Source organism: Athene noctua, chromosome 2, assembly GCF_965140245.1.
Source record: "Athene noctua chromosome 2, bAthNoc1.hap1.1, whole genome shotgun sequence".
In the NCBI taxonomy this organism is placed as follows: Eukaryota; Metazoa; Chordata; class Aves; order Strigiformes; family Strigidae; genus Athene; species Athene noctua.
The window spans coordinates 125,486,009-125,511,888 of NC_134038.1; the positions used below are offsets into that span (position 1 = coordinate 125,486,009).

Genomic DNA, 25,880 nt, shown 5'->3' on the forward strand with positions numbered 1-25,880 from the left:
GTCTCACTACCTCTGTACAGAGATGGCTTGGTTGTTCTGTTTTTCTAAGAACAGAATGGGTTCTGTTCACTGCTGCAGCTCCCACCCAAGAATGAATGACACAGCATCTATGTCTTTGGTATTTCTAGTTCTGGTTTGGACAAATAGGTTGCAGTGTCCAAGTGCTCCATAAGCTGTGAATCAATGGAAAGAACCCAAAAGGAACAGGGAGTGGGGAGAGGGGAAGATGGTGAGGAGCAAGGAAAATAAAAATATTTGAGGTAGAAAAACTTCATGATAAACGATAATACGCACAGCAGAAGGTTGATGATGGAAGAGGGTGACTATATGAGGTGAACCTAGATACAGGGTGAACTGAGGTGAATGGAATAAGACCTTGGTATCTCCGTCATTTACTGATTTACAGCTCAGTCTTCTACTGTGACTGCCAGAGCAAGAGGACCACACAGGAGTTTGGTGAAAATAGGACAACAGGAATTAAGGATCACTGTCTGGCACTTGCCTTGGTTCCTTTTACAAATATTTACTCTCACTATGTAAATAAAGAATAAATGAGGGAGGAAGTATTAAGCTCAGGTCAGTAAATTAATGTCCCAAGTAGAAAAATCCACTTCACCTGTGGTGTTTCCTGTACATGTTATATTGGCTCTAAATATTGCATTTCATCATAGCAATTCACATCTGCTAAATATTTTACTGGTGAACATTTTAAATATCTTCAAAACATAACGTTCAAGAGGCATTCCTTTTAATTTATTTTTTAAAACTACATTTTCTGAATACAGTGTAAAGCAGAAAATATAATTCAGACTATAAAATAGGGTTACTTTAAAGAATCAAATATTTTATAGTCACTAGCAGCAAATTCCCCTTCTATACAAGAGGTTCAGCATAGATTTCAGTAAGATTTCTGTGGTAATGTTTTCAGCTAAATCAACGGTTATTAATCTTACTATCATAGCAAGGTAGATGTGACAGCATTGTCAGAATATGTTCTCTCTTTTAAAAAGTTTGTTGCTTTTTCTCTCCCCCCCCCTCCCCCTTTTAACAGAACAACTGTCAATAAAAATGGAATGTACCAGTTTGAACAGGCTTCAAAATGTAAGGCAATTCAGGACAACATTTTGTCATCATCTATCAAGAAAAAAAGGTAGGTGTTTGCTGTGCTTTCTGCTTTGTTTGTTTTAAATAGAAGGATAAAAGATTGTCCTCTTTTACATAATTCTCGATGATATTAATGTGGAGCTATACAACAGGAAACTGAAATTGTTCAAACAATGTTTGCCTGCAGTTTTTCTTTCACATGTTAGATTTGAGATTGGATTTTATTTTTTTATTTTTACAATATAAGTCAACAAGATTTCTCCTTGCCAGTTAGCAACATTTTATTACAAGATATTCACAAGAAGGTTGAACAGAGAATCTGTGAAGTATAATTTAATTCTTGAGTGTCTTTTTCCTGATTGATGAATGCTCTTGCTATGAGCAACCTCAATTATGGGATTCTTTTCAGCATATTCACTGGAGTAAGTATGGAAATATACTAGTATAAAAAGTTGCTAATTAATTGCACTCATTATAATAACTAGTCTCCAAGAAACTAATAATTCAATTTTAGATACATTGAAAAAACACCCAAATTAATTTGGATTTCGACCTGCTGTTCTGCCTTTTACTGACATGGAAAAAAAATCTTTTATATCAGCCCTGGTTAAATTTCTTGCCACTTTCTAAAGCGATAATGGGAGAAGCAGCCCATTGCTTTTGACATGTAACATTTTGCCTATATGGAGGCACCAATAAATAAAACATTGTAAATAAGAGAGGCTTCCCATCAGGACTGAGTTCCAGCTTAAAATTAATTATGTGTCATGGTGTTTTTAAAATGGGAAATGTTTTTTCCCCCCTCCCTTTATGAAGAGCAGAGAAGTAGAATGGGAAACAAAAGCTCTGCTAAAAACAGTTATGTGCCTTTCCCATTAAAAGGACCAGAGAAGTCAAATTTTTCCTTACCATAGAAACAACATTAAATCATAAATTTTAAACTTTTCCCGTATTTTCTGCCCCCTCCTCACTTTCTCATTGCATTTTATGATTTTTCACCTGTTTTAAGTCACCATATTCCCAGCATTCTGTTTTTACTTTTAATTCTTTTTTTTTTCTCCTCTATAACCTCATCTCCCACCAATATTCCACCTCATCAGCAACACTATCACTGAAGTCTTTACTATTTTGAAAGGTGTTAGACCACTGTTACTGCTGCGCTACTAGTGAGAGCTGAAACAGAGACAGGTAAACAGAGGTCAAAGAATACAGTTGACTGAGAAATTGAGTGATTTAACACCAAGAGAAGGACAACCAGTCACTGTATTGCCTCGAAAATCCAGTTATAACAATATAAATGCAGTTATATATCCTGTGTATTATGAAGTTGTACAGGCTGCAGCAATGGAGACGTGCTTGCCATATCTAGAATATTTTGGAGATCAGACTGTAGGAGAAACTTTACAAAGTGTGAGACCTTTGTTCTGTGGCTAAAGAGACAGGAGCTGCACTATTTAACAAGGCAAAAGATGAATTGGGCAGGTAGGAAGAGAAACTGGTGCTGGGAGCAAAGGAGCAAGGGATTCCTTTGTGCCATGAATATTGCAACTCATTGCCCTTCACTGAGAAGAGCTGCAGGGATCTTCATTGCTTTTTCAAGGTGTGACCCATAGGCATGGTATATAGATGCTTTATATTACAGTTCTAGACTTTTGGGGACATTCTGGACATTCTTTCCTCTTAAGTTGCCAGAAAGGGAAAAAAAATTACTAGTTTAAAGCTTGTCAAATGATTTGATAGTAAAAAATGCTATGTAAGTGGGAAGTTATTATTATAGCAAGTATGTGCTGGTGGTGATAAAAGAGCCTGAAATGCTGAGCTTTGCTGGCAGTTTTCCATTTTTATTCTAGAGCAAGCCCTGTGCACACTCTCCTGAGGGCTTTAAAAACTGATAGTTGTTTTGGTAGTATTAAAGTGTCGAAAGGCAAAAGGGATCATCCTTTTCTCTTGCATTTTCTGCCATTGTTTTTATTTGTTTCTTTCTTGAACATAAGCTGCCAAGTAGAAATATCTCTTTTTTTCACTCCTGCTGCTAATTTTCCTTGTAATTCAAATAGCTTTATTTCAAGTAGGTGTTTAGTTTTAGCAAACAACCAGTGAGGCTGCATCTGTCTCTCTGTTCTGACATTTTACCTATTGTCTTCCTACTATCTCAACACTTCTGTCCTTGCTGTTGTCCTTTAGATATCTGCCAAAAATTAGAAGATACTTACACTTTGTCAGTGCCTTGACTGTGCATAATAATTCCACCTTAGCCACCACAGTTAATATAGAAGGTCACTGCATACCTGACAAGTACTATAGGCAGAAAAACCCTTCCAGGTGTTGTCAGCAAGGTTTAGACAGTATAAGTGAGTTTCCTACAGCAACAAGTTATTATAGTGGTTGTCGTTCAGATGGCAGACAAAACCAGGATGAAACGTATTTCATTCACTATTTTCAGCACTGTAATTATTGTCTTGTACACGTATTTTTATAGTTCAATTTGCCTAAGCTTTTTAATCTTAATAATATAACCCTTTTAGTGTCAGTGAATATGTGCTGTAAGCTCCTGTGTGCCTGTGGAAATATATGTATTGTCCCAGCTCTTTAAAACAGACCAGTAGAGAAGAGGACTGTGGGTTACAGCAGAGCCATGAAATGACATTCTGATGGCCACCTGGATGGATTCCATTGGAGGAGTGAGTTCCCAAGGCTTCTTTAAAGCGGGAAATACTAGAATAGGCTTTCTGAGAGGAAGACAAAGCTTTATGGGCTGTAAACCCAGCTGCAGCATATCCCAGAATTTTGTGTCCTTAAAAAAATTAATCTATGGGAATATTGTCTGTATTCAAGTAGAATTTGTTTCATGGAAGCCTTATACTGGCATGAGCAGATGTGGTGGCCACCTTGCAGAGCTGCCACAGTCAAGAGCTCCGGTCCCACAGGACATGCTGCTGAGATGTCTCTGCTGCTTCCAGCGCTGTGGCAGCACTGGGAAAGAGGAGTTCTGACAGTCCGAAGTGTCTTTATAAGTCCCAAGAGGAGCAAAACTGAATACATGGGGTGAGCAGAGGTGTTGTTCTGCCTAAAGACCTGTAAGTGGTGCTTTTCTGGGTGAGCAGATGAGCTTGGACACCTCCAGGCAAGAGAGATTCCATCCTTTAGACAGCAGTGGAAAGGCAGCAGTGTTCTTGCATTATAATTGGTCTTTTCATCCTAGGTGCAGCTTCTGTTACGTGTATAAGAAGGTCCTCACAGTTTCTGACAGTGAGTGCCCGGGTTTCTCGTGAAACCTCAGAACTAGCATTATGGATGATGCTTTGATTTTTCTCCTTACTGAATGTTTCCCTGTAACTTGCTAATAACTTGTCAGTCCATGCAATTTCTTTCTGAGCTGATGGTAATTTTTCTTTTCATTTCTGACTCTGATCTTCATCTTATCGATGTCTTTAGGCTAGAATTTTCTTTTTCTAAGTTTTGGTTTTTTTCTCCTGGATAATGATAGCCTAAGTAACTCTTCAGGCCCTCTTATCCTATTAATTTTTTTAATTTTTCCACGAGTCCCAGCATCTAAGATTTATTTTTTAGCCTTAAGGAAGAAAGCTAGATGAGTGATTCAGCATCATCATGGGCTATTTCAGTCCTGTGTTTCTATCCCCTCTTCCCCCCACATGAACTCCCTGTCCTGCCCTGTGCAGGTACTGATACTTGTCTGACCCCATACTGAGCCAATTTAGGTAGCAGCTCCAGCAAGAAGGTAGTTCCATTTGCTCTGGCTGCAGTTCCAAGGCTGCTAATACAACACACCAGCAGGCAGCTGCCAGAATAGGAAGGCCTTGTTCCCAGTTTCTCTGCTCCCATCAATCCTTGCTTTTATGGGCTCTGGTGTTCAGTGGAATCTTTCCTGATCTGATTTAACCTTAACTAAAAAGAAGAAAATGTATATGCATATCTTTTTCCTTCTGGGTTATTTTTTTTTGTCATGGTAGTAAATTAAAGTGGCCTATGAAGGCATTTGACAAAGCCAAAACAGAGGTGTTGTCAAGTAAGTACCAGCAGTGGCACAAGAGAGAGAAAAGATTCAGAGTTGGACTGGAAGGAGGAACACACTGGACCAGGTCAGATCAGTTGCAGTGAAACTAGTTTCTCTCTTTTCCCACTTCTGCCCATTAATTCCTGCTCTCTTGACATTGTGCAAGGGCTCAGTAAAATTGGTTTAGTTACAATCATCTAGTTCCTTTAAGAGTTTGCTAAGACTAGAGAATGAAAAATTGTACATGTTGTCATAGATGCAGACTTGAGCCGAAGACCAGTTCTAATACAGTATTCCTCTTAAAAATTTCATTTCTTTTTCTGTGTGGAAATGGGACATGATTTTACTTAGGAGTAGATAAACAAGTTAACTTCAGCAGTTGCAGTACTTTTGTGAAGCAAACAAAAAGGGCATCTCTTTTTTCAAATGTTTACCATAAAGCTGTAGTACTAAAAGCATGTTGAACATAGATAGAGGAAGAAGCTTTTGAGTTGTTGATCTCTGTTGCTGCAAGCCACCACAGCCTTTTTTATATTCCTTTTTGTCAATTTTTATGCTCCGTTTAAGAATGGGTAAGGTTTCTTGCCATCCCAACTCTTGTAAAACTATTCAAAATATACACTTCTAAGTTCCAGCTTAAATAAACTCATTGTCATTTGGTTTTGGACCAACGCTAAGCCATTTTTGCCAAAATAATACAGGTAGATCTTTTCTGGAGACAAGTCCCAAAGAATTTGTAGTCATGGCATCCATATCATCTTCTCTCCCCATTCCCTCAGTCCTCTTCATAAGTCAGAGAATCCAGGCACAAATGGGAGAAGTATTAACATTAAACCTAGAAGGGAAGAAATGCCTCCATTCTGTTGACTTGCATGTTCTGAAATATTTCACATATGGACACATTTGAATCTCTTGAAAGGGTTTAAAAGGTGCAGAAAGCTCTTTGGTTACATGTACCAATGTAACCAAAGTGCGTTGATGTAAAACAACAGATTGCTTTATTTAAGAGATAATTTGAAGGAAAGCTTATGTCTGTAAATATTGGTCTGCAGTCTGAGATGATAGAATTGAGCTTTGGAGACTCTATAAAGTCAATGAAAGAACAGGCATAAAAAGGTTAATGTTTCATCGTGTCTTGCAAGAGCCACATCTCAAAACATTTTTGAACTTTAAAACGCCAAGTACAAGAAAGAGTTTTTTGGTATTATTTTGGACTTTTGCACTTGAGATATTTCTAGTAACTTCAAGTTATTTATGATCAAATATTTAAGTTTGAAACCAATGTACTTCTGAAAGTTTCTGAAAAGTTCATTAGGACATCACTATTAAGAAGAGATGTTTAATAGGTCATGCTAATTAAAAGAGGGTAATACTGTTACAAATTAAAAAAAAAATAGGTCATGGAGTTCTAAAAGCAATCTATTATATATGCACCGTGCACATTATTATTAATACATGCATCATTTGAATGTTTTAGAGACTGTTTCTAAATATACATACATATATATTCTAGTGTTTGATGTTGTTGCCTTTTTTAGATATTCAGAAGATTATTATCTTCACATAGTCACCAAACTGCAGAACTGCACCTGGATAAGGAAACCAGAAGAATCTACAAAATTCAGGTAATTTTCATTGCCTAATTTGGAAAAGCTGTTTACCCTAGATTTGTCTAACAAGCCATATATTTAAATCTTCCCTTTTGAAAAGATAATTTTGTATTGCTCTTAGACTGCATTTGTAGCTGTACCTTTCTATTAATCTTTTGATGCTGGGGTTCTTCTTGTTTATTTGAATTGAACTGTGCAAACTGAGTAGGTTGAAAGAACTATGCAAATGAAGTAATTTCACCTATCTCCAATGTAATGAATAGTTAACTAAGTTAAGTAGAATGGATTAAAATATTCCTGACACAAAACCTACAGTAATAAAAAAAAAATATCACTAATATGATTTTTGTCCATCTGAACTGGCACTCTGGTAAAAAGACTGTGTAATGAAGTAGTGTTTTTCTTACCCTAAGACTATTGCTTCTGTTACCAAAGTGCCCAAGGCTCTCATTAGGTTTGATGCTGCATGTCATGGCCCCTGAGCACATAAGCATGCGATGACATCAGTCCTTGGTCGGTATGGCACATAAGTGCATGCTCAGTAGGGACAGTGATCCCTGAAAAGCTTCAACTCTCATTTGGAAATGCATCATGCTGGTTTTAGAGAACAGCTTCACTGTGCGAAGTCTGTTTTCTCCAGAGAGAAATATTCTCTTGAATTACATTATTACATGGATTTGAATTAAAAATTCTGTCATGATCGTTAAAAATAAATAAACTGACCTACTTTCCAACTCTTTGGAGTTAACTAGCAATGAAAAGTTAATACCCACATGCTTGGCATGATACCCTTAGAAGAAGTAGTTTTGAGGAGGGGTAAAGCTTTTTGTGTGACATAAATTGCTGCTTTTGCCATGTATTATAAGTGACTAATGGTATTTCCCAAACTGAAGTAGGAGGATACACGGAGTTAAGGTTTAAGAAATTTTCAGTTAACTCAGGCAGGGCTTTAGCTGTGCACAGAGATATCAGAGCATAATAAGGAGCTGTAGAAGCAGTCCATTCTGTTTCAGAACAGGCAGGTGTCTTGTACAGAGTTGACAAGAGGTGAAGCTGCTCTCTTCTGCTCTTCGCCTTGCTACGTTTAGGTGTTTGTTTTCCAGCCTTTTTTTAACTGCTCTTCTGTCCCAACGGACCAGTCATGACTTACCAGCAATTTGCCACTTCTCCTGCAGTGCTAGGTGTATGAGTCAGTGGCAGAGTAATCACTCCGTGTTCCAGCTTGACTTCTTCATTTATTGCTTCTGCAGTCTTCCTTCTACTGGGCCAACTTCTTCTACATCTTCTAGGCTTGTGGGAATGAAATAGGCCTATGAAAAGCCACCTAGAAAATGTGGACTGTATGTACATTAAGGTGAGCTTGCTAGCTTTAACTTAGCTCAAATACCAAGCAAAAAAAAAAATCTTTTGAAACCCATGGTTCAGCACAGGCTGGACAAACTTATTACTTAATCGATGTTCAAGGGCTGTGTTGTTATGGTTTCATTGCTTTTTAACATCCAAGCTAGCTAGAATATTAGCTAGTTCATATGTACACAACCCATGCTGCAGTTCTGATGACAGTACTGTATGTTCTTCTGTCCCTATGAAATTTGATCTGCTTTGATATAATCCAAAAATTCCATTGATACGACCAAGGACTGGTACTTTTTTTAGGGCATTGCAGATGATTATTTTACAAAAGATGTGTGCTTTTGCATGTCTCTTCTTTCTTTTTCCATTCTCTCAAACTCCTCTCTGCTGTTTTCTGGAAATAGGATGTTAAAATTTTACAGTTCTCCTCACTTCCAGGTCATACTGGAGCCCTTCAAGGCTCTTAGTAGTTGGTCAATAGAAGCTTTGGAAAAAAAGAAAAAGAGAAAAGCAAATTCAGTATAAAATTTACTGACTAAATCTGTATACACTTCATGCTTACAGCACTCTCAAACTTATTTATCAGACTTAAGCACATGAGCCTGGAACTAGCTTTGCAAGGACACTCTAGCTGAGAAATGATGCATTGACAGAACTCTTATGGGGAACAAAGCTTCTAGAAATGTGGTGAAATAAATAAATTAATAAACCCTTGGTAGTACATCTCTTCCTTTTTCTAACCTTGCCTAGTGTCAGTAATGCATAATAATTGTGTAATACAAATATTATTCAGTTCTAAAAATCTCATTAAGTAGGTAGATAAACACACCCATTTGGCAGAAGAGGAAATTAATCTCATAGGGGCTGTGCAGCAGGAAACAGCTAGCCGCCTGCAGGAGGAGAGTTTGAATCTGCCTCTGTCGTACTATTCACCTGCCAGTGCCACCAGAAGTCTGCCTGCTGACTCGACTGCAGAGAAGCTGCTTGACTTCTTTTCCTGTTTGCCCATCTGTTAAATGGAGTGAACACTTAACATGCTTCTCAGGCATGGTGTCAATTGTATGACTGTATTATCATGAAGTTCTGAAGAACAGGCATGCATATTTATAAGGGATTTAATGTCTTATGCTTCAGGGCATAAACTAACCTCTAATTAATAAGGTTCAAAAGCAGCTTCCTGTGGGGTAGTGAATTTCTCAGAGAAGCATTCTTGTGTTTTCCTTTGCAGCTTTTGCTTTTGGCTACCTTCATACTGGTAGTGGAGTGAAGGCATATGTGATCTGAGCCAGTAACTCTTGTGTTCCTAGAAGACAGCACTCTGTGCCAATGAATACACATCAGTTCTCTTTGTAAGCCACACTCCTGGCAAATCTGGGCCAAATAAAAGAATATGAATTAGAAGTGCCATGCAGGAAAGAAATACTTGTCTTTGTATTTGGCAAAAGGGTTGCATCTGACAGCCATATGTGGCACAAACCACAGAGTTTCTGCCAACCTGTTGTACAAAAGACAGAGTACAGGATTCCAGGTTGACCCGCTACTACCTAGCTCAACTTTGCCATGCAGCTGTGCAAACTGTGTCCATTTCTCATCAGAGAGCTGCCCTTTTCCTTTTTCAAATGGCTTCCTCTGAAGCTGCTCTGCTGTGCAGGCTCAGATGCACTTGGCTAGGTTGCTGTCTGGCAGTGGTCAGTGGTTCTTGACAGCTATGTGATGTTTACCCATGCATTTTTCAAAATCAAGAAGAATCATGAGGCAAGTACAAGCCATGATGTTCTTTCTAATATCTCCCATATCCACAGTCACTTTTTGGTTGATTTTTGTCCAAGCATCTGTCAGGGAACCAGTCTCCTGGCCCTTCACTTATTTCAGTATCTGTAATGCTGACATCAGCACTGCCATATTTAGACTGCCCTCAGAGGAGCAAGTGCAAGCACTTGGTTCATTGCTCTTGCAATCTAGTTAAGATTTATTGTGCTCCACAGTAGTGTTTGTCAGCCATTGCTGAAGAGGTTTTTATCTAACTTCACAACAGAAGCTAGCAAAGGTGATGTACCTGCACCAGAAGTGGTATAAATGGCATCCTGCTAACAGTGATGTAGGGAAAGTCTTCTCCAACGTTTACTGCTACTGACATATAGAGAACTGTTTAAGTATTTTTTATTCAGACCTTTTCTTTATGAAATTCAGCTGTGCTTCTCTTGTTCTTTATGGCTCTACAATCATCTCGCATCTCCATGTTATCCCTTTGTTTCTAAGCCCACCTGAATTTTTCCTCCCTTTTGAGATTTACATCAGGTCTAACTTTTTTTAGACAAAGCAAGTCCTTGGATTTCTTGGTTATAAGAGAGGATTGGTAGAAACTTGGAAAGGGGGGGCAAATAATCTTGCAGCTGCCTGGAAGAAGCATTCTTAAAGCTCCAGGAAAAAAAGCTGTGCTGGGTAACTTCCTCTGCAAAGGCTTTTCTAGCTACAGTCAGTAGAGTCTCAGGTTCCCTAGGTAACCTGAATATTAATTATTATATTAGTATTCTTCAAAGGTTTTCCACTTAAAAGAAATGTTTCATTAGTGCAACAAATTACAGAGCCACTGTTGGGTGCAAGCTGTAATTGTTTTTTACACCTCCACATCTCTTTGCTTTACAGACTTTTAAGTTTGATTTATTCTCATTTGGTTGCAAGTAATCTCTAGGTTTTCCAAATAGTTGCAACTCCTGTTTTTGCTAGAAGCTATCAAATAGTTAAAACAGCCCTCAGAATGACTGGGGTGAGGGGGAGGGAGGATATGGAGAAAGGCTGAGTGTTGCTGTGTTTCAGAGAAGCCTCTGGGCATTGTATTTTTGGGCTATCTTGCTGAGCCTGGAGCCTGGCAAACCAGCACAACAGTTCATCAGGAGTGGTATCGCACTGGAATAGCTGTGTGTGAGCTGTGGATATTGGGCCCCCTCTCCATGGAAATACGGTTTCTGACAAACCTTATTTTAATCTGATAACGGAGAAGGAAATTCCGATGCGTAAATACAGTTTTAAACCCCCTGATGTTACGCTGTAGTTTAGCTGGCACACTGCTCCACCCCACCAAAATATTTTTAACTTTTTTTAAAGTAGTAAAGTTTTCTTTTAAAAAAAGAACACTGGGTCTTGAGAAGAATAGTTAAAAGATCAACTTATTTTCCTAGTCCTGTAATTGCCCCCTCTGTTTTTTATTCCACTCGACCTCTATTACCCTTTTCCCACTTTAATATCTCTTCTGAAAAGTGTGTGTTAAACATTCCTGCAGATTATAAAATCTCACTCCATGAAGAGGTTAACTTTCAGCGTGCTGCACTCTAACATATATAACAGTATTGCTTAACACATCTGTGTACTGCAGTCAACCACAGTTGAGACAGAAATAAAATACCCTGCAAGGTCAATTTATGCTTACATAAGCTCACACCACCACATAATCAATAGCTTTCCTAACACTAAACAGATCGGTAATTCCACTGTACTCTCTGAAATCTTCCATTCCACTATACAAGAAAATACACAGAACTCTTGAGATTATAGTGTGATTTAAGAGTAATTTGCTGCATAGGTTTAATAGATCATATGTAAAATCAGGAGTATATATTCAGAGACATATTTCTATTTCAGAAGAGAAAAAGGCTGGGTGGAGAGATAGTAATTGGTGACAGTTCGGAGAAATGGTTGAATCTTTTAATTGCTCTATAGACTATATACTTTCCTAAAGGTTGGCAGATTCTTATAAGGGGAACCTAATTGTGGATCAGACTGAGTTAATTATGTCTTTATGGTGGACTCTTTAAATAGTCTTTGGTTTGAAAATTTTATTACACTTTTTACATATTCAGCCTTGATTTCAGATTCAACCCTGTTGGATTTCATTGCCTTAGACAGTTACGATGTGACTTCATTTATAGACAGTTCAAGGGCTGTCAGTGTAGCATTCCACTTCAACATGTTCTGTTTCAGATACCAGATTTAACCATTCTTTTCTAAAAGATTGGAATATGTCTTAATGTGCCTCATTGCACTTTGATGCTATTGATGTGGATTGACAAGAGCCTGGAGAAACCCATATCATTGTCTAGAGCCTCCAGTGCAGTACAATAAGATAATTGCTTGCTCATTAGAAAATATTACAGCAGCGGACATAGATTAAAGGTAGCCTTGCTGTTTGTAGTTGCACCCTTGGCATTTTGCTGTTACACTGGGGGTTCTTCTCTGTACTGTCATGACAGTCTCTTCAATATGAAACCTCAAAGTCTTTGTTGTCTTCACATGTACAGTATAATAGCTCACATGAACTAATGATTACAAATAACCATTTGTAATGAACTATTAAAACAAGCTGTTAGACAAGCAGAGACTTTTTCTAGTTGTTAGCAATCCACAGACTTTTGTCTCTTGGAACACTTTGCCCTTTATTCAAATGATATTACAAACTGTGTTGTGGAATACACTTAGCATCAGGCTTACAGGGCTTAAATTTTTCAATATTTGCTAGTCTTACTTTGTGTTTGGTTATCTCTTTTATGTGGTGTTTATGTGTGTTGGATAACTGAAGATCCACACAGAGATATGTCTGTGTAAGCATTGCTGGGGTGGATAATGCAGAAGTGCTTTATAACAGGACTGATATATTCTTTCTGCAAACAAACATTTGCTGTACAGATGTTTGTAAAAGGTGACTTGGAATCAAATGGACTTAGACCATTACTGAAAGAAGTTTGTCTAGATGTCTATTAAAAAATCTCCAGTCATTGAAATTCTGCACCTTGCCTAGGCAACCTGTTTCAGTGTGCTTCCTAATACTGAGCTTAAGCTTTCTTTAGTGCAAATTAAGATTATTTTCTTCACCCTCCCCAATGTGGCCTTACAGTTGAGCATCTACTATTTAGAACAATGTTTTGCATATTTTGATACTTCATTAGTGTCCATCCCCATCCACTTTTCCCCTCCTTCCACCTCAATTTAGTCCAATGTATAATGACAGTGAAGTATTAACACTCATCAGCAATGAAGAATGACCTCTGGCCCCAGGTCTGCAGGCACTGGTGTCATATTGAAACATAGTTTACACAAGAGAAGTACTATTAAATTCACACAGCTTCTTCAGATTCTGCAGGCTCGTGTCCCCCTGGGGTTATTGAAACCCCCTGAGAATCACGGTTAACTGTGTTGGCCCAGTGGTCCAGCTCTAGGCTGGAGCAGACAATTCCAGTGATATACTCTCTTTCCTGTGTCCCAAAGTACAAGGCTGCATAAAGTCTTGGTGCAGAAACAAGTGCCTTTTCACACCAGTTACTTATCTGAATATTTTTTAAAATATAGAACAAAATTACTTTAGCTAAGCATTTCTAATGAAATAAGGTGTTCTGAATAAAAGCCATGCTACTTAACTGGGGGAGGGTGAATCAGAGGTCCTCTTGGTGCTTGTATCAGTAGTTTGGAGGAGTGGGGAGTTTTTAAACTCTGCAGAAGCTCTTTGCATAAGGACAGATTTCACCTTTATTATAGATTCTTCCCATTCCACTCAGGATAAGGGTAATGTTAGGTTTTGGACCAGCTGAGAAACTGCGAGCCGATGACTAACCATTGGCTGCTTTAGCCCTTAGGGCTGGTTCAGATTGAGTTGTTGGAAGAAAGATACTGAGATGCTTACAGTCTCTTCAAGATGTGTGCACACCACACACAGCAGGCACATGTAGCCTGTATGCAAGCGCTGAACCGGATTAAATGTATATATTCATATTAGTGCAGAATCAAGCTAAAGTAATTAATTTTGCTGCTAGGAGGGATGCGGTAGTTCACACTGAGCTTCTTGGCTACAGAGCTACTGCAGGAGCTGCAAAGAAACTGCATCAGCCTGTTTAGATCCTGCAGATATTGACTTCCACTAAATAGAGTGGACTGTCCATGTGAAGTGTTTGTGTTACATACAGGTGTTTGGAAACATGTACAATCAAGGCAGCAGCCTTCTATTGCTGACCACAGTTCAGTGTGGACTTAAATGCATAGCAGTTGGAAAACAACATTATTCCTTTGGCTTGTCTCAATGCTTTGATAACTTGCTTCAGAATCCAGTATTTTCTTAAGTTCTTAGCAGCCACAAACCTGAAGAAATTATCTGGATGCCATATGGACTCCAAATTCCAGCCCAGCTGACTTCAGTACAAAAACAGGTCCAGTGTCCTTGATCCACAAAAGATGAAATTCAACAAAAGCACCTGCTGAGCAACAAAAAACATTCTCCAGTGCAACAATGTCTCTATGTTGTCTGATACAAACAAAACTTTACAGACAAATGCAACACAACGCTCCAGTCAGGTTATTGATTAAGACTATCATGACTGTATTTACTCAGCTTTATGAGGTATGTATTTACCAGTCCAAATGGTGTAGTCTTTTTCCAGGTACTTATTTTGTTCCTTACATGTTACAAGTGAAATTTCCAGATAATCAACTCCCTTTCTGCTTTATCTTGGCATAAGAAATATCTGTGGTTGATGTTATGCCTCAGGATTTAAAAATAGCTCTTAAGTCTTACTCTGCTTCCAGCTACTTGCAGGAGGAATGTTGGAGAGAAGGCTTCCTCCAAATAAGAAACTGGCAGTACCAACCCATACTTCAGAGGAGATACTTTCCAAACCTAGTGCCCTACAAAACTGAGGTACTTTGTCTCCAGCTTCCTTCGCTCTGGGCTTCTAATGCTGATCATGAAAAGACTTTGTTCTAGGGCAACCCCCAAGCCAAGCAGGTCTGTTAACAACTGAAATTTAAACCTTCTTACCATAAGCTACATCCATGTTCTTACACATATCCGAAGTGGATGGTCAGCCTGTATAGCAACATCCCATCTTCCAAGAGTTGTCCCCATATCTCAGCATTTTCTCATGATCAGAACAAACATGGATCGCTTTCTACTCTTCCAGTGAAAAGTCAGAGTTTGGCTTTAAGTTAGTACTGTTTGGTGCTCTTAAGATTTTGACTCTTGTCTCTTATTCCTCCATCTGGTTAGGAACATCTTTGTATGGTGGGTCTTAACAATTTCTCTCTCCCTAGGTGGCATGATACATGAGTGAAAATGTTGTCTTGGCTTTGCAATACCTTACATATAGGCTTATACAATACATGTCATAATCTTACAAAGTACGTGCTCTTTAGGATGTCATTACCTCATGACAGAGACCATTAGTACTGTGGTGACGGCTACAGTCATAGATTGCTTGATCTGCCCAGTCTCTACCCCTTTCTCATTGTTTGCTGTCAGTTGTAGGGGTACCATGTGTCACAGCTTGTACAAAATCCTGTATGAACAGATCGCTAAAATACATTGCCAGTGGGTATTGCTGTCTGCAGGTTACATGTGTTCCCACTGGAGCTCTATACATGGATGCTTGGGCATGGTGGGATTCTGTGTCGTGATTTGATCTAAGATGTTTCTATTGTTACCTCCAAATTTTTAGCACATACGCTCTTAGGTAGCATAAGAATATATATCATTAATCAATGTGTATTCTCCTGTTCTCACTGCATTTCTGAACTAGCCTGGCTCTGGTTTACTTCCTCAGTGGATCCATAATATTAATTTAAACTATTACTTTCTTATTAATTCTGATATCTGTTTTTCTTCCCGACTGTTTCTGCTTTTATTGAAGCACTCGTTCTTCTGGAATGAGTAATAAAAAGCAAAAATGCGTCATCTGTATTAATGAATGTTATCTATCATCACTTTGCATTTTCAGGTTCTGGTAGCCATCATACACAAAACAGCTCTTTTACAAAAGCTGAGCAAGAATATTTGGGCATTATTCCTTCTCTGAACATCCTGTGGTTGACACAGATAATATTTAGGCCTGCTTCATTTAGCTCTAAGAAAAACTTCAAGGAAATCAGAAATATGAGTTTTGTGATTCTTCATGTCCATGTGATTGCCAAGGAGCAGTAAGGGATGGCTGCTCCCTAAGGGGCAGGGAGTGGGATCCAAGCACAGTAACTTGGCCGCCAGAGCAGGGACTGGCAGCCGGACCCATCCCACCCCCAGCCAGGAGTGGGGCAGCCCTAGCCTCAGGCACCAGGCACCAAAGTGGGGATGGGTTGGGCACAGCTGGAGACTGGCCCTGCTGTGGTGTCCCTGTCGCTGGGCAGGGACTTATGGCCCTGGGGGACTGACATAAGGTTCTGGGCTGTGGGCAGGGTGGGGGGTGACGCTAGGGGGCTGGGCAGAGATAGTGAGGCTTGGTGGTGCCCTCAGGACCTGACAGGGATATCTGAATCCTCCTATTACTGCAGTACTTATTAATGTTAGAAGAGCTGGTTATAGGATAAAGTGTACAAGAAAGAAAAGCAAGTAGACTCTAGTCAAGAGTGGTTCAATAGCATCCAGTGTTCCCAGACTTAATCATTTGACTCTCGTGCATCATTGCTCCATTTGTATTTTTCTATATAGTTTTCACTCAAATCAAAATCACTCAAATAAAAACTCAATAGTTTTCACCATGTGTGTACCTGCTGACCCACAAGAGTATAGTCTGAGTTCCATCCTCACCCTTGTACCTAGTTGTTTTCATTGACCACAGACTCCTCCTGCCCCTTAAGGCTTCAGGCAAGGCAGTGAGAATCACTGTGTTCAGGGAGAGGAGCTGAATATGGCTTGTGGAAATCTGAGCCCTACTGGTTCCTCCCTCAGTAATATTTCCCATTAACATTTCCTGGTAACTCCCCCAGTACAATTATTTCAGAACTGTCCCATCCCAGCATTCAGTCATTCCCAGTGTTACTCACACAGCTGAAACTTTGTTTTTGAGGAGTTTCAGAGCTCAGTATTCAAAATGGGTTATTATGCTATGAAGGTTCTCTTCCCTTTGGTGTTTTATGTATGAATCAAACCACTCTTCCCAAGCTTTTTCCCCCATTTTGACCATTATTTCAAGAGAAGTGAGATTGAAGTTATCCCAGACCTGTTCATTCTCTTCCCTGTCCTCCAGAAAACATAATCCTTGGGTTTTTTCATGTTCTAGACTATGCTTCATCTCTATCAGAAATACAATGATATTATTATTATTATTATTATTAATATTATTATTATTATAATTATATTTGCTCTGTGTACATTCTTGATAAAGTCAAATGAAGCAACTCTTCTTACCTGTGTCTTAGCTAATTAAAGTCAGCTTATTTCAAGAATTTGGTCCATATTGTTTAATTAGTTCCACTGGTTTGGTTTACTATGCTCACTGAAAAATCATGAAATAAAACTTTTCTATCCCTCTGGCTCTAACTGTAAATATTTTTTTTTTCTTCACAATGAACTTTCAGTGTTAGGATAGGAATTATTACTTTTTCCATAGTGTGTTATCTTCTTCAAAATTCCAAGCAATTCTATTATTAATGGATTTTATTCTCTAAATGGTTAGTAGTTCTGTTACTGTCTCACCTAATGAGATAGATATGTCCTGCCAATTGATAGATAATGACTGGCCATGAATATTTCAGCCTTGTAGTCTGAAAACTGGATCCGGTGGCAGCAGAGAGAACATCATTCCCTAAAGCGAAATGAATTATAGCGTTTCAGGTCTGGTGGGGCTTTTAATTGCATTTCACTGTTAATAATATAGGATGTTTACACACATAATAATTTTATAAGTTTGGAGGTAACAGAAATTGTAAGATGGGTGATAGTCTTTTCTCCTACATAAAGTTTGAGTGAATCCCTTGCACTCATGTATTTAAGGACTTCTGCTAGGTGTTTTGGGGAGCAGCTAGGCTATCTGTCTGTACCACAAATATATCATCTTTAATTACAAGTTGTGATGTAATTTATTTAACATCTGTGATACTGTGCACAGGAAAGTCATGCTGAACAGTTGCAGAAATTAATTATTAATGAATTGGCTTGCAACCATCTAGCTGTTCACTAAGTACTACAGCCAGTACTTCCCATGACCATTCTTTTCACTTCCTTGGTTCTTTCTTTCTTCAGCCTTCTAGTTTCTTACAATCACTCATTCTGTGTTGATTGAAATCTTTGGGGACTGAAGTCTCTCAGTATTTCTATAATAAACTTAGCAATTAATAAGGAGAAGACTGATTACGACTTTTTCTGGGTGGGAAGGGGAGACCAAGAGAGAAAAACAGGTTAAGAAAGGAGTTCTTGGTCTGATTAGTTTCTGAACATCCGCTGTGAAAATGGACTTGCTCTGCAAAGCAAGTCAAGGGAAATGACATGATACAGGTTCCTATAGCTGTTTGTTGTTTAGGTAATTAGAACTGGTTTTCATTCATCTAGTTCTCTACCACCACTCTTCTACTTGTTTTCCAGTCTTTGAGCAGGCTTTGTCTGGGTTTTTTGCAGGTCAGAATTAGCTTCCTGCTGTGATGCAGTTCACAGTTTTATTGCTTCTCAAAACAACACCCCACTGGGAAGTAACATGAGTTATGAAGTGGACAGTAAAAAGACCATCCTCATTACAGAGGACGTTTTTAAGATGCTGCCTGTGGTAAGAACTGTATCTTCACCTGTTACTATTATTGCAGTATCATATGTATTTTGGGTTAGTAATAGAGCTGCTTTGTTTAATTCCTCTGAAAGAGACCCTTCACATACCCTGTATACACTACTTCATTCACCTTCTAAGACTTTTTTTTTTAGCCTTCCTCTGCAGTGGTGGAGGCATGGACAGGGTATCATAGATCAGACTGTAGGCAGAGTTACTACAGAACACAAGTTGCAGCCTGGTTTGGCAGCCAACTGAATTGAGGAGTAAATCGTCTGAGAACATTTTCCTTGCTTTGCTCATTCCCATTTTCAAAGGCATTTCAGGCTGGAACATTTCATATTTCTGGTATTCCATGCCATTTCCAGTGCAGGCTTGGGCATATAACTTATGAAAAATATTTTGGTGGTATACCTGATACTGAATAGAATAGAATAGAGTCATTTCAGTCGGAAGGGCCCTACAATGATCATCTAGTCCAACTGCCTGATCAATTCAGGGCTGACCAAGTTAAAGCATGTCATTAAGAGCATTGTCCAAATGCCTCTTAAACACTGGCAGGCTTGGGGCATCAACCACTTATATAGGAAGCCTGTTCCAATGTTTGACCACCCTCTCAGTAAAGAAATGCTTCCTAATGTCCAGTCTAAACCTCCCCTGGAGCAGCTTTGAATCGTTCTCATGTGTTCTATCACTGGATACCAGGGAGAAGAGATCAGCACCTCTCTCTCCACTTCCCCTCCTCAGGAAGCTGTAGAGAGCAATGAGTCGCCCCTCAGCCTCCTCTTCTCCAAACTATACAAGGCCAAAGTCCTTGTCCTCATAGGACATTCCTTCCAGCCCTTTCACCAGCTTTGCTGCCTGCTGGGGTGGGGCCTTTGCAGCCAGAAACAGAGGTTGAGTGAAAGAATCAGATTTTGTAGCTCAGGACTTGTAATAACCACACAAGCTCTGGAGACCAGATAAACAGGGGCACAGAGATGTACTTAATTTCTCAAAAGTAATAGCACATGGGAGCCCTTTTACACCTCTCTGGCATTCTTGATTTGTGAAATCCCAGCTACCATGAGTCTAGTCCTTTTTCACACTGCTGTGAATCACTAAAAACTTCATTGCAGTAGAGGTTACAGTGATTCCAAATTTAAACTGAATGAAAGAAAAAAGTAGTATGTTTTATGTGCATATATACTTGCTAAGCTTGCCAGAGTTGTCTGGCCTTCTCCTACTGTCTTTTCAGAGTTGAACAAAATACTTGAACATGTTTTGTAATATATTACCAGGGAACATGATGTCTGCCACTTTCCCCACGCTTTTTATAACATTGTCTCTTCCTGCTTCTCTTTGGGCAAGCTGATGAGAGGATGTGGAAGGATAACGCTTTGTGTAAGCAAGATTTGACTCAGTTTTACAAGTGGGTTCAGTTTCTGCAGTCAGAGTAGCCCAGCTGTTGGCCTCTGTTGAATGTCAGTGCTCCCACAGCAGGAAAGGCTGAGCAAGAACCCTGGGATAACAGCCAACTATATTAATGTCAACCGAAACAGCCAACAATTTACATTAATTTGCGAGGTTGTGATCTGTGTTGGTTCACAAGTGGATGCGCTTAGCTCCCATTCAGCTTCCCCACTGCAAGACAGCAACCTCTAACAAGAAGACTAGGAAGGTGAACAGCCAGAAACAGTAACCTGTTCAGTTAGCCCTCATATCCACCGTGAGTTAAGCCGGGGCACATGATTATCCTTTACAGCATCTTCAGGTTCTTCTAAATTTGTTATTTTACATTAAATGTAATTGCATGGTGACAAAGTAATCAGCATTTACAAAGTTACCTTCTGTTAGATGAAAGTCAATGACTTATGTGACAACCCCCAGTCTGATACAGTGCAAAGGAAAATGGGTTAATTTATCTTCATACAAGTTAGTTCCTTAGCTTGTAAAGGATTCAGTCCATTACTAGATAATTTTTGTGTTAAGTGTATTTGAAAGATATTCATCCAGTTTTAACAATCCAGTGTTACTCCCTCGAGGTACTGACGACAGAAGTAGCAGTTCTCTGTCTTTTGGTGCCTATTTTTGGCTCTTGGCTGTCCAGGCCTGGCAACCCTCTCTGCTAAATGGTGAATGCTTTCACTGGGGTTTACTGGATTAAACCTGCAAGGACAAATGACTAAAGACACAAGGAAACAATCAAAATATTTATAAAGCATTGGCTATGTTTTTTTATCTGTTTGCAGTCCTCTCCTCTTTCAGTCTATCACTTCAAGACCTGTGCCGTGGTTGGAAATGGAGGCATTCTGAAAAACTCTAGCTGCGGAGCTGAAATTGATCGTTCTGACTTTGTGTTTAGGTAAGAGCTGCTTTGTCTTACTGAAGGGTGTGGAAACGTTTCTAAAAACTTGGCAGGCTTGGAAGCATGGCAATGCCAGCTTGTAGCAATGAGGAGGGATCTTGACACTTCTTTATTTCTGCCTCTCCAAGGGTAGTCCTTCTGTTTTGTGGATTTCAGAACTCTGCTTCTTAAGTAAAGAGAGGACTGTATGGATACATGTATGATTTATGATTGCAAAGATACCTTGCCAGTGATGTGAAATGTGATTATCTGAGAACCTGAAATTTCTGTTCACTTAACATTCTTTAGGAGAGGGAACTTTTTTCCTGTCTTGTTTTTTTCTTTAATTAGGAGAAGAGAATAAAGAAAACTCTGAAATTGAAATTAGAAAGACTGGTATTACATGTCACATATTTACCTCTGATTTAGCAAAGGGTCTACTTTTCCTTCACTAGGCTCACTAATGCAATTATTTAACGGCCACAGTATTTGTCTCACCTTCTGTTAGACATCTAAAAACGTAGGCATCTTATTTAAGTAGTTTTTTTCAGCTGCCTCTATAGATTGTGGAGAAAGCCAGGCATATACAAACCAAAACTTGGTTCACTCTATCAGTACATGACTCCCACTTTGTGACCCCTGCAAGGGAACAGAGTTAGCAAGTGAAGGTTCTTCTCTCAGTGACATCCAATCACACAGTCTGCTGGATTTTGTTTCCCTTCCTGCTTTTGACTAATACTTAGGCTTTTGAAATTAAAAAACAAACAAACAAACAAACAAAAAGTCTTTCCAATTAGATAACTGTCTCAAAAATGGGAAATCTACATACTAAGATGCTAAACTTACTAAGTGACTGGCTTTAAAAAGAATTTTCTTTACTTGTTACAGAAACCACTGTTTCTGCAATTAGGCAAGTTATGCTGTTGTCTCACGAAACAGCTGTCAACACTGCTGTGCAAGCTGAGGGACTGGTATTAATCAGACTGTTTTTAAGCGGAAAATAGAGGACTTTCAAAAGATAAGCATCGTTTAGGCAAGAGGGGCAGTATTTCCTAGCGGCGAACATAGGGCATTCATAGACTGGCTCCTTCTGGGATTTTAAATTTGCTCCTGATTTGTGAGATGATTTATGAAAATGGGCTATCTCTGCCCTATTTTAACCATCTGTACAGTGGATTAAATATTTTTACTAGAAGTGCCATAAGCCTTATTTAATATTTGTAAAGTGCTTAGAGATCCCTGGGAGCTTATATGAGAGTGTCATTGAACAAGGAGGAATTTGCAAATAATAACTGTAAAGCATTTCTGGTGCGCGTTTGTTTGAGTAAACGTTTCTCAATTTCAGGTGTAACCTACCTCCAACCACAGGAAGCATTAGCAAAGATGTTGGCAATAAAACAAACCTTGTGACTGTTAATCCGAGTATCATAGCTCAGAAGTAAGTACCACTGCAAATCTGCTTCTATGCAATATTGTATAATTGTTTGACATTTTTTAGATGTTGGAAATCCATTGGGATACCAGCATGGAGAGCAGTGCATGCAGATTACTTCATTAAACCTTAGTTTCCATGTGAAATATGTAGCAGTTTAAAAGGAAATCTGTTAAACCTGGCCTTTTTTGTACCAGAAAGGAGTCAGCAATACTCAGATTAGCAAGTGCCTTGGTTGGCACCAGTTCACAATTTATGACAGAGTAAAATTGATGATTGCAAGCCCAAGCCTCTTCTTTCCCCCTGCTATGATCCTCACAACCCCCAGCATAAGAAAGGAATTGTAATCATGAATGGGGAAAGCTTGGAAATGTGTGTCTGACTCTATCAGTAGGACTGTAAGCTCATGTTCTTAGGTAATGTGCTTAGAGGCTGTTCTGATGAAGGCTGTTTCCTGAATGGAGGCCCAATTTCTGTCATCCATTTTCTCAATCCATACGAAAGCTGCTCAAACACTTTTTTCTCAGCAAAGTTTTTTTTTCACCTTCTTGATGAAAAGAAAATCTAATAAGGCCAGGCTGACTAATCTGACATCTTCAGCAGGCTGGAACTGCAGCTTATCTATGAAAAGGACTGCTGTGGCATGTTATTTACTGCTTACTGATCTGACTCTATCTTATTGTCTGTCATATCTGTATTTGTCAAATAGACAACATGAGACAAAGCTTTCTTTTTTCTCCTTTAAAGGGAGAAGGATGAAGTATACTGAGCATAGAACTGACTAACAGGCATTTGTCAATTCTGGGATAGAATTGGATTTTTTGCAATGAGTACTAACTACCTTGATGCTTACCCAGCCTTTTTTGACTTAAAAGAAGATGGATTATTGCTTCCCCAAAACCAGATTTAGCTCATTGGCATTAGTGGAGAGGCACAAGAATATGAGGAAGGAAAACTTTGTTCAGTGACTCAGCATCATTGGTGACTACTGACCTGATGCATGATTTGTCTGGGCTTGATCAAGATGTTCTGCCACAGCTGCATCCATTTTTTAGGTAAACAGGGTTAATAGGAGTTACACTGAAGTAAACAGGAGCTAAACCTGTGTGAGAACAAAATGAGATTATGAGGGAACTTTAGGATTTTTACAAATTAATTATTTAAATATTCAGAGAAGTCTGTAAATGCCTCTGAAGGAGGGGCAGGAAGCAACTTGGCACCATTTAACAGAACTAAGTTTGTTTCTTCTCACAGAAGGCTTATTCTGACTTTACTCACTTTAATTTCTTATTCTGTGTTTGGGTACTGGTCTAGTCTGATGTTATTATTGTTAAGGTTAATCAGCTTTTGAACTGTGTCTGTCAGGGTGTACAATGTAGGTGACACTTTTGGAGGAAAGGAGCACAGTTCTTATGTGTCCTGATGGAGCTGGGCTACACTGCATCTTACAGTGGGAGAGCTGCAAAGAAAAACAAGATGAGGTTGAATTGTTCAGGCTTCTAGTTAAGGAATAACGGAGATCAAAGTTCTGTCCTGAAGGCTCTTTATATAATTTACGCTAAGTAGAAACAGAGAACATTCCTGGAGTAGAATGTGGCCCTTCAGCCACCATTCCTAGACTCAGGTGTTTCTTGCTTGTTTTGGCTCTGTGCTTCTTGCATGCACAGTGGTCCGGGGTCAACAGGAGGGCCTGAGTGTCTCATTCATTTTGTTTCAGTCTGGTGGTAATGGTGCTTTTCTGGGAAGCAGCAGCTGTAAATTTAAACCCCTTCAGGGTGGGAAGGGGTCTATCACTCCTCGCATGAGTTCAATTGTGCAGGAGGTAACTAATAACTCTTCCATGAGCATTTTGAATGGAAACAGCAGTGGCTGCTGTCCTCTTGAAGTGTTGTATAAGAGGGTTTGAACCTACTCAAGTTGTGAAGAGAAATGAAACTAAGTTTTCCAGTTTCTGCTGGAGCCATTTGTGAAAGTGGGTTCCAGTAGTCCTTAAAATGTGAAAATACACTGCTCAGATAGAAGACTACCCACAAGAGAGGACTCAGTGCTTTGAATCCCAAAGTGGGGGTGCAAGTACCACATGTTCAGGTGATTGAGGCAAGTCAGATCTATAGAGGAAACAAGTTGAGTGACCCCCTTGTGTCTTGTATCTCTTCTTGGATAGCGTTGGAAGTTCACTATTCAATATTTGGGAGCACAGAATTACCCAGTGGTGAGAACTAAGTCTCTTTGCTGGTTGTTGGGGACACAAAGCATCTGAGGATAAATCCTCATCATTTGTGAAATTAAGTCTTTGCAGATCTCCATGTATTCCCTTTGTAGTTGAAGGAGATAAATAGACATGCCTATATTTTCAGCTATTTTAAAAGTATAGAAAAAGCAACTAAGACCCTGCAAAACTTGAGCACACACTAATCTTTAACACTCCCAAGATTGCTTACATGCATGCTTGTATTCCCACACAGGGCAGACACCCAGCTTTTGAAGAGGGGTTATTGTATACCTATTCATGGAAGAAACACATTTCACAAACACAGTCAATACATATCATAGTGCATATATTTTTAAACAGAGAAAGTATAAATATGATTTTATTTTTCTTTCTCCTTTGAAATTTCTTGAATTGATCAATTCTGTAAACAGGTCCTGGACTTATTAGCAGTGAATTTGATCTGCTTCAGTAGCTTCCGTGTTGCCAATTCAATCTTCTGAAGTTTGTTCTTCTTATACAATAAAGCCGTATTTTCATAACTGCATGTATGACAACATGTAACAGGTTGGTATAAATTTGCAATGTAGACAGGCTGAACTGGTTCAGCCAAATTCATAGCTCATATATGCAAGTGCAGTTGTGCTGTTTTGGTCTGTAATATTTATATCAATAGTGCATTCCATTCACTCTTTTCCTAAAATGTTGTACTTTGCAGATACAACAAACTAAATGAAAAGAAGACAGAATTTCTGGAGAACATTGCGGTCTATGGAGATGCTTTCCTTTTATTGCCAGCATTTTCCTTCAGAAGCAACACAGCCACTTCTTTTAAAGTATATCACACACTGCAAGAGTTCAAAGCAACCCAAAGGGCAATATTTTTTCACCCTGCTTATTTGAAAAGTCTTGCTCAGTTCTGGAGAACTAAGGGTGTGAAAGCCTACCGGTTGTCATCTGGTTTTATGATCACTAGTGCTGCTCTTGAGCTGTGTGAGAATGTGAAGCTCTATGGTTTCTGGCCTTTCTCAAAATCCACAGAGAAGATGCCAATCAGCCACCACTATTATGACAACCAGCTGCCTAAACCAGGTTTCCATGCAATGCCCAAAGAATACAACCAGATCCTTCAACTTCATGGCAAAGGCATTTTGAAGTTGCAGTTTGGTAAATGTGAATCAGACTAAAAAGGTAGGTCACATTCTTACCACATAAAATGTCTTTATTCAAGTAATGTGTCAAAAGAAAACTTGTTTTGAGAACAGTGTGGGTCTGTTGTTCCTTAGAGAGATGTTTCTACCTGACACTCAACAAAAGTTGTGTTTA

The 25,880-nt window shown here is 39.0% G+C and overlaps 1 protein-coding gene across 1 annotated transcript in view; it reads left to right on the forward strand.

Moving 5' to 3' along the window:
• Nucleotides 1-25,880, forward strand: part of ST8SIA6 (ST8 alpha-N-acetyl-neuraminide alpha-2,8-sialyltransferase 6) — a 47,214-nt gene that overhangs the window by 9,504 nt on the left and 11,830 nt on the right. Inside the window, exons 3-8 of the mRNA XM_074900196.1 lie at nt 1,052-1,150; nt 6,658-6,744; nt 18,446-18,590; nt 20,819-20,931; nt 22,259-22,351; nt 25,273-25,745. Of these exons, the coding sequence (XP_074756297.1) occupies nt 1,052-1,150; nt 6,658-6,744; nt 18,446-18,590; nt 20,819-20,931; nt 22,259-22,351; nt 25,273-25,741 (1,006 nt within the window). The 3' untranslated portion in view covers nt 25,742-25,745. The remainder of the gene's footprint in view (nt 1-1,051; nt 1,151-6,657; nt 6,745-18,445; nt 18,591-20,818; nt 20,932-22,258; nt 22,352-25,272; nt 25,746-25,880) is intronic.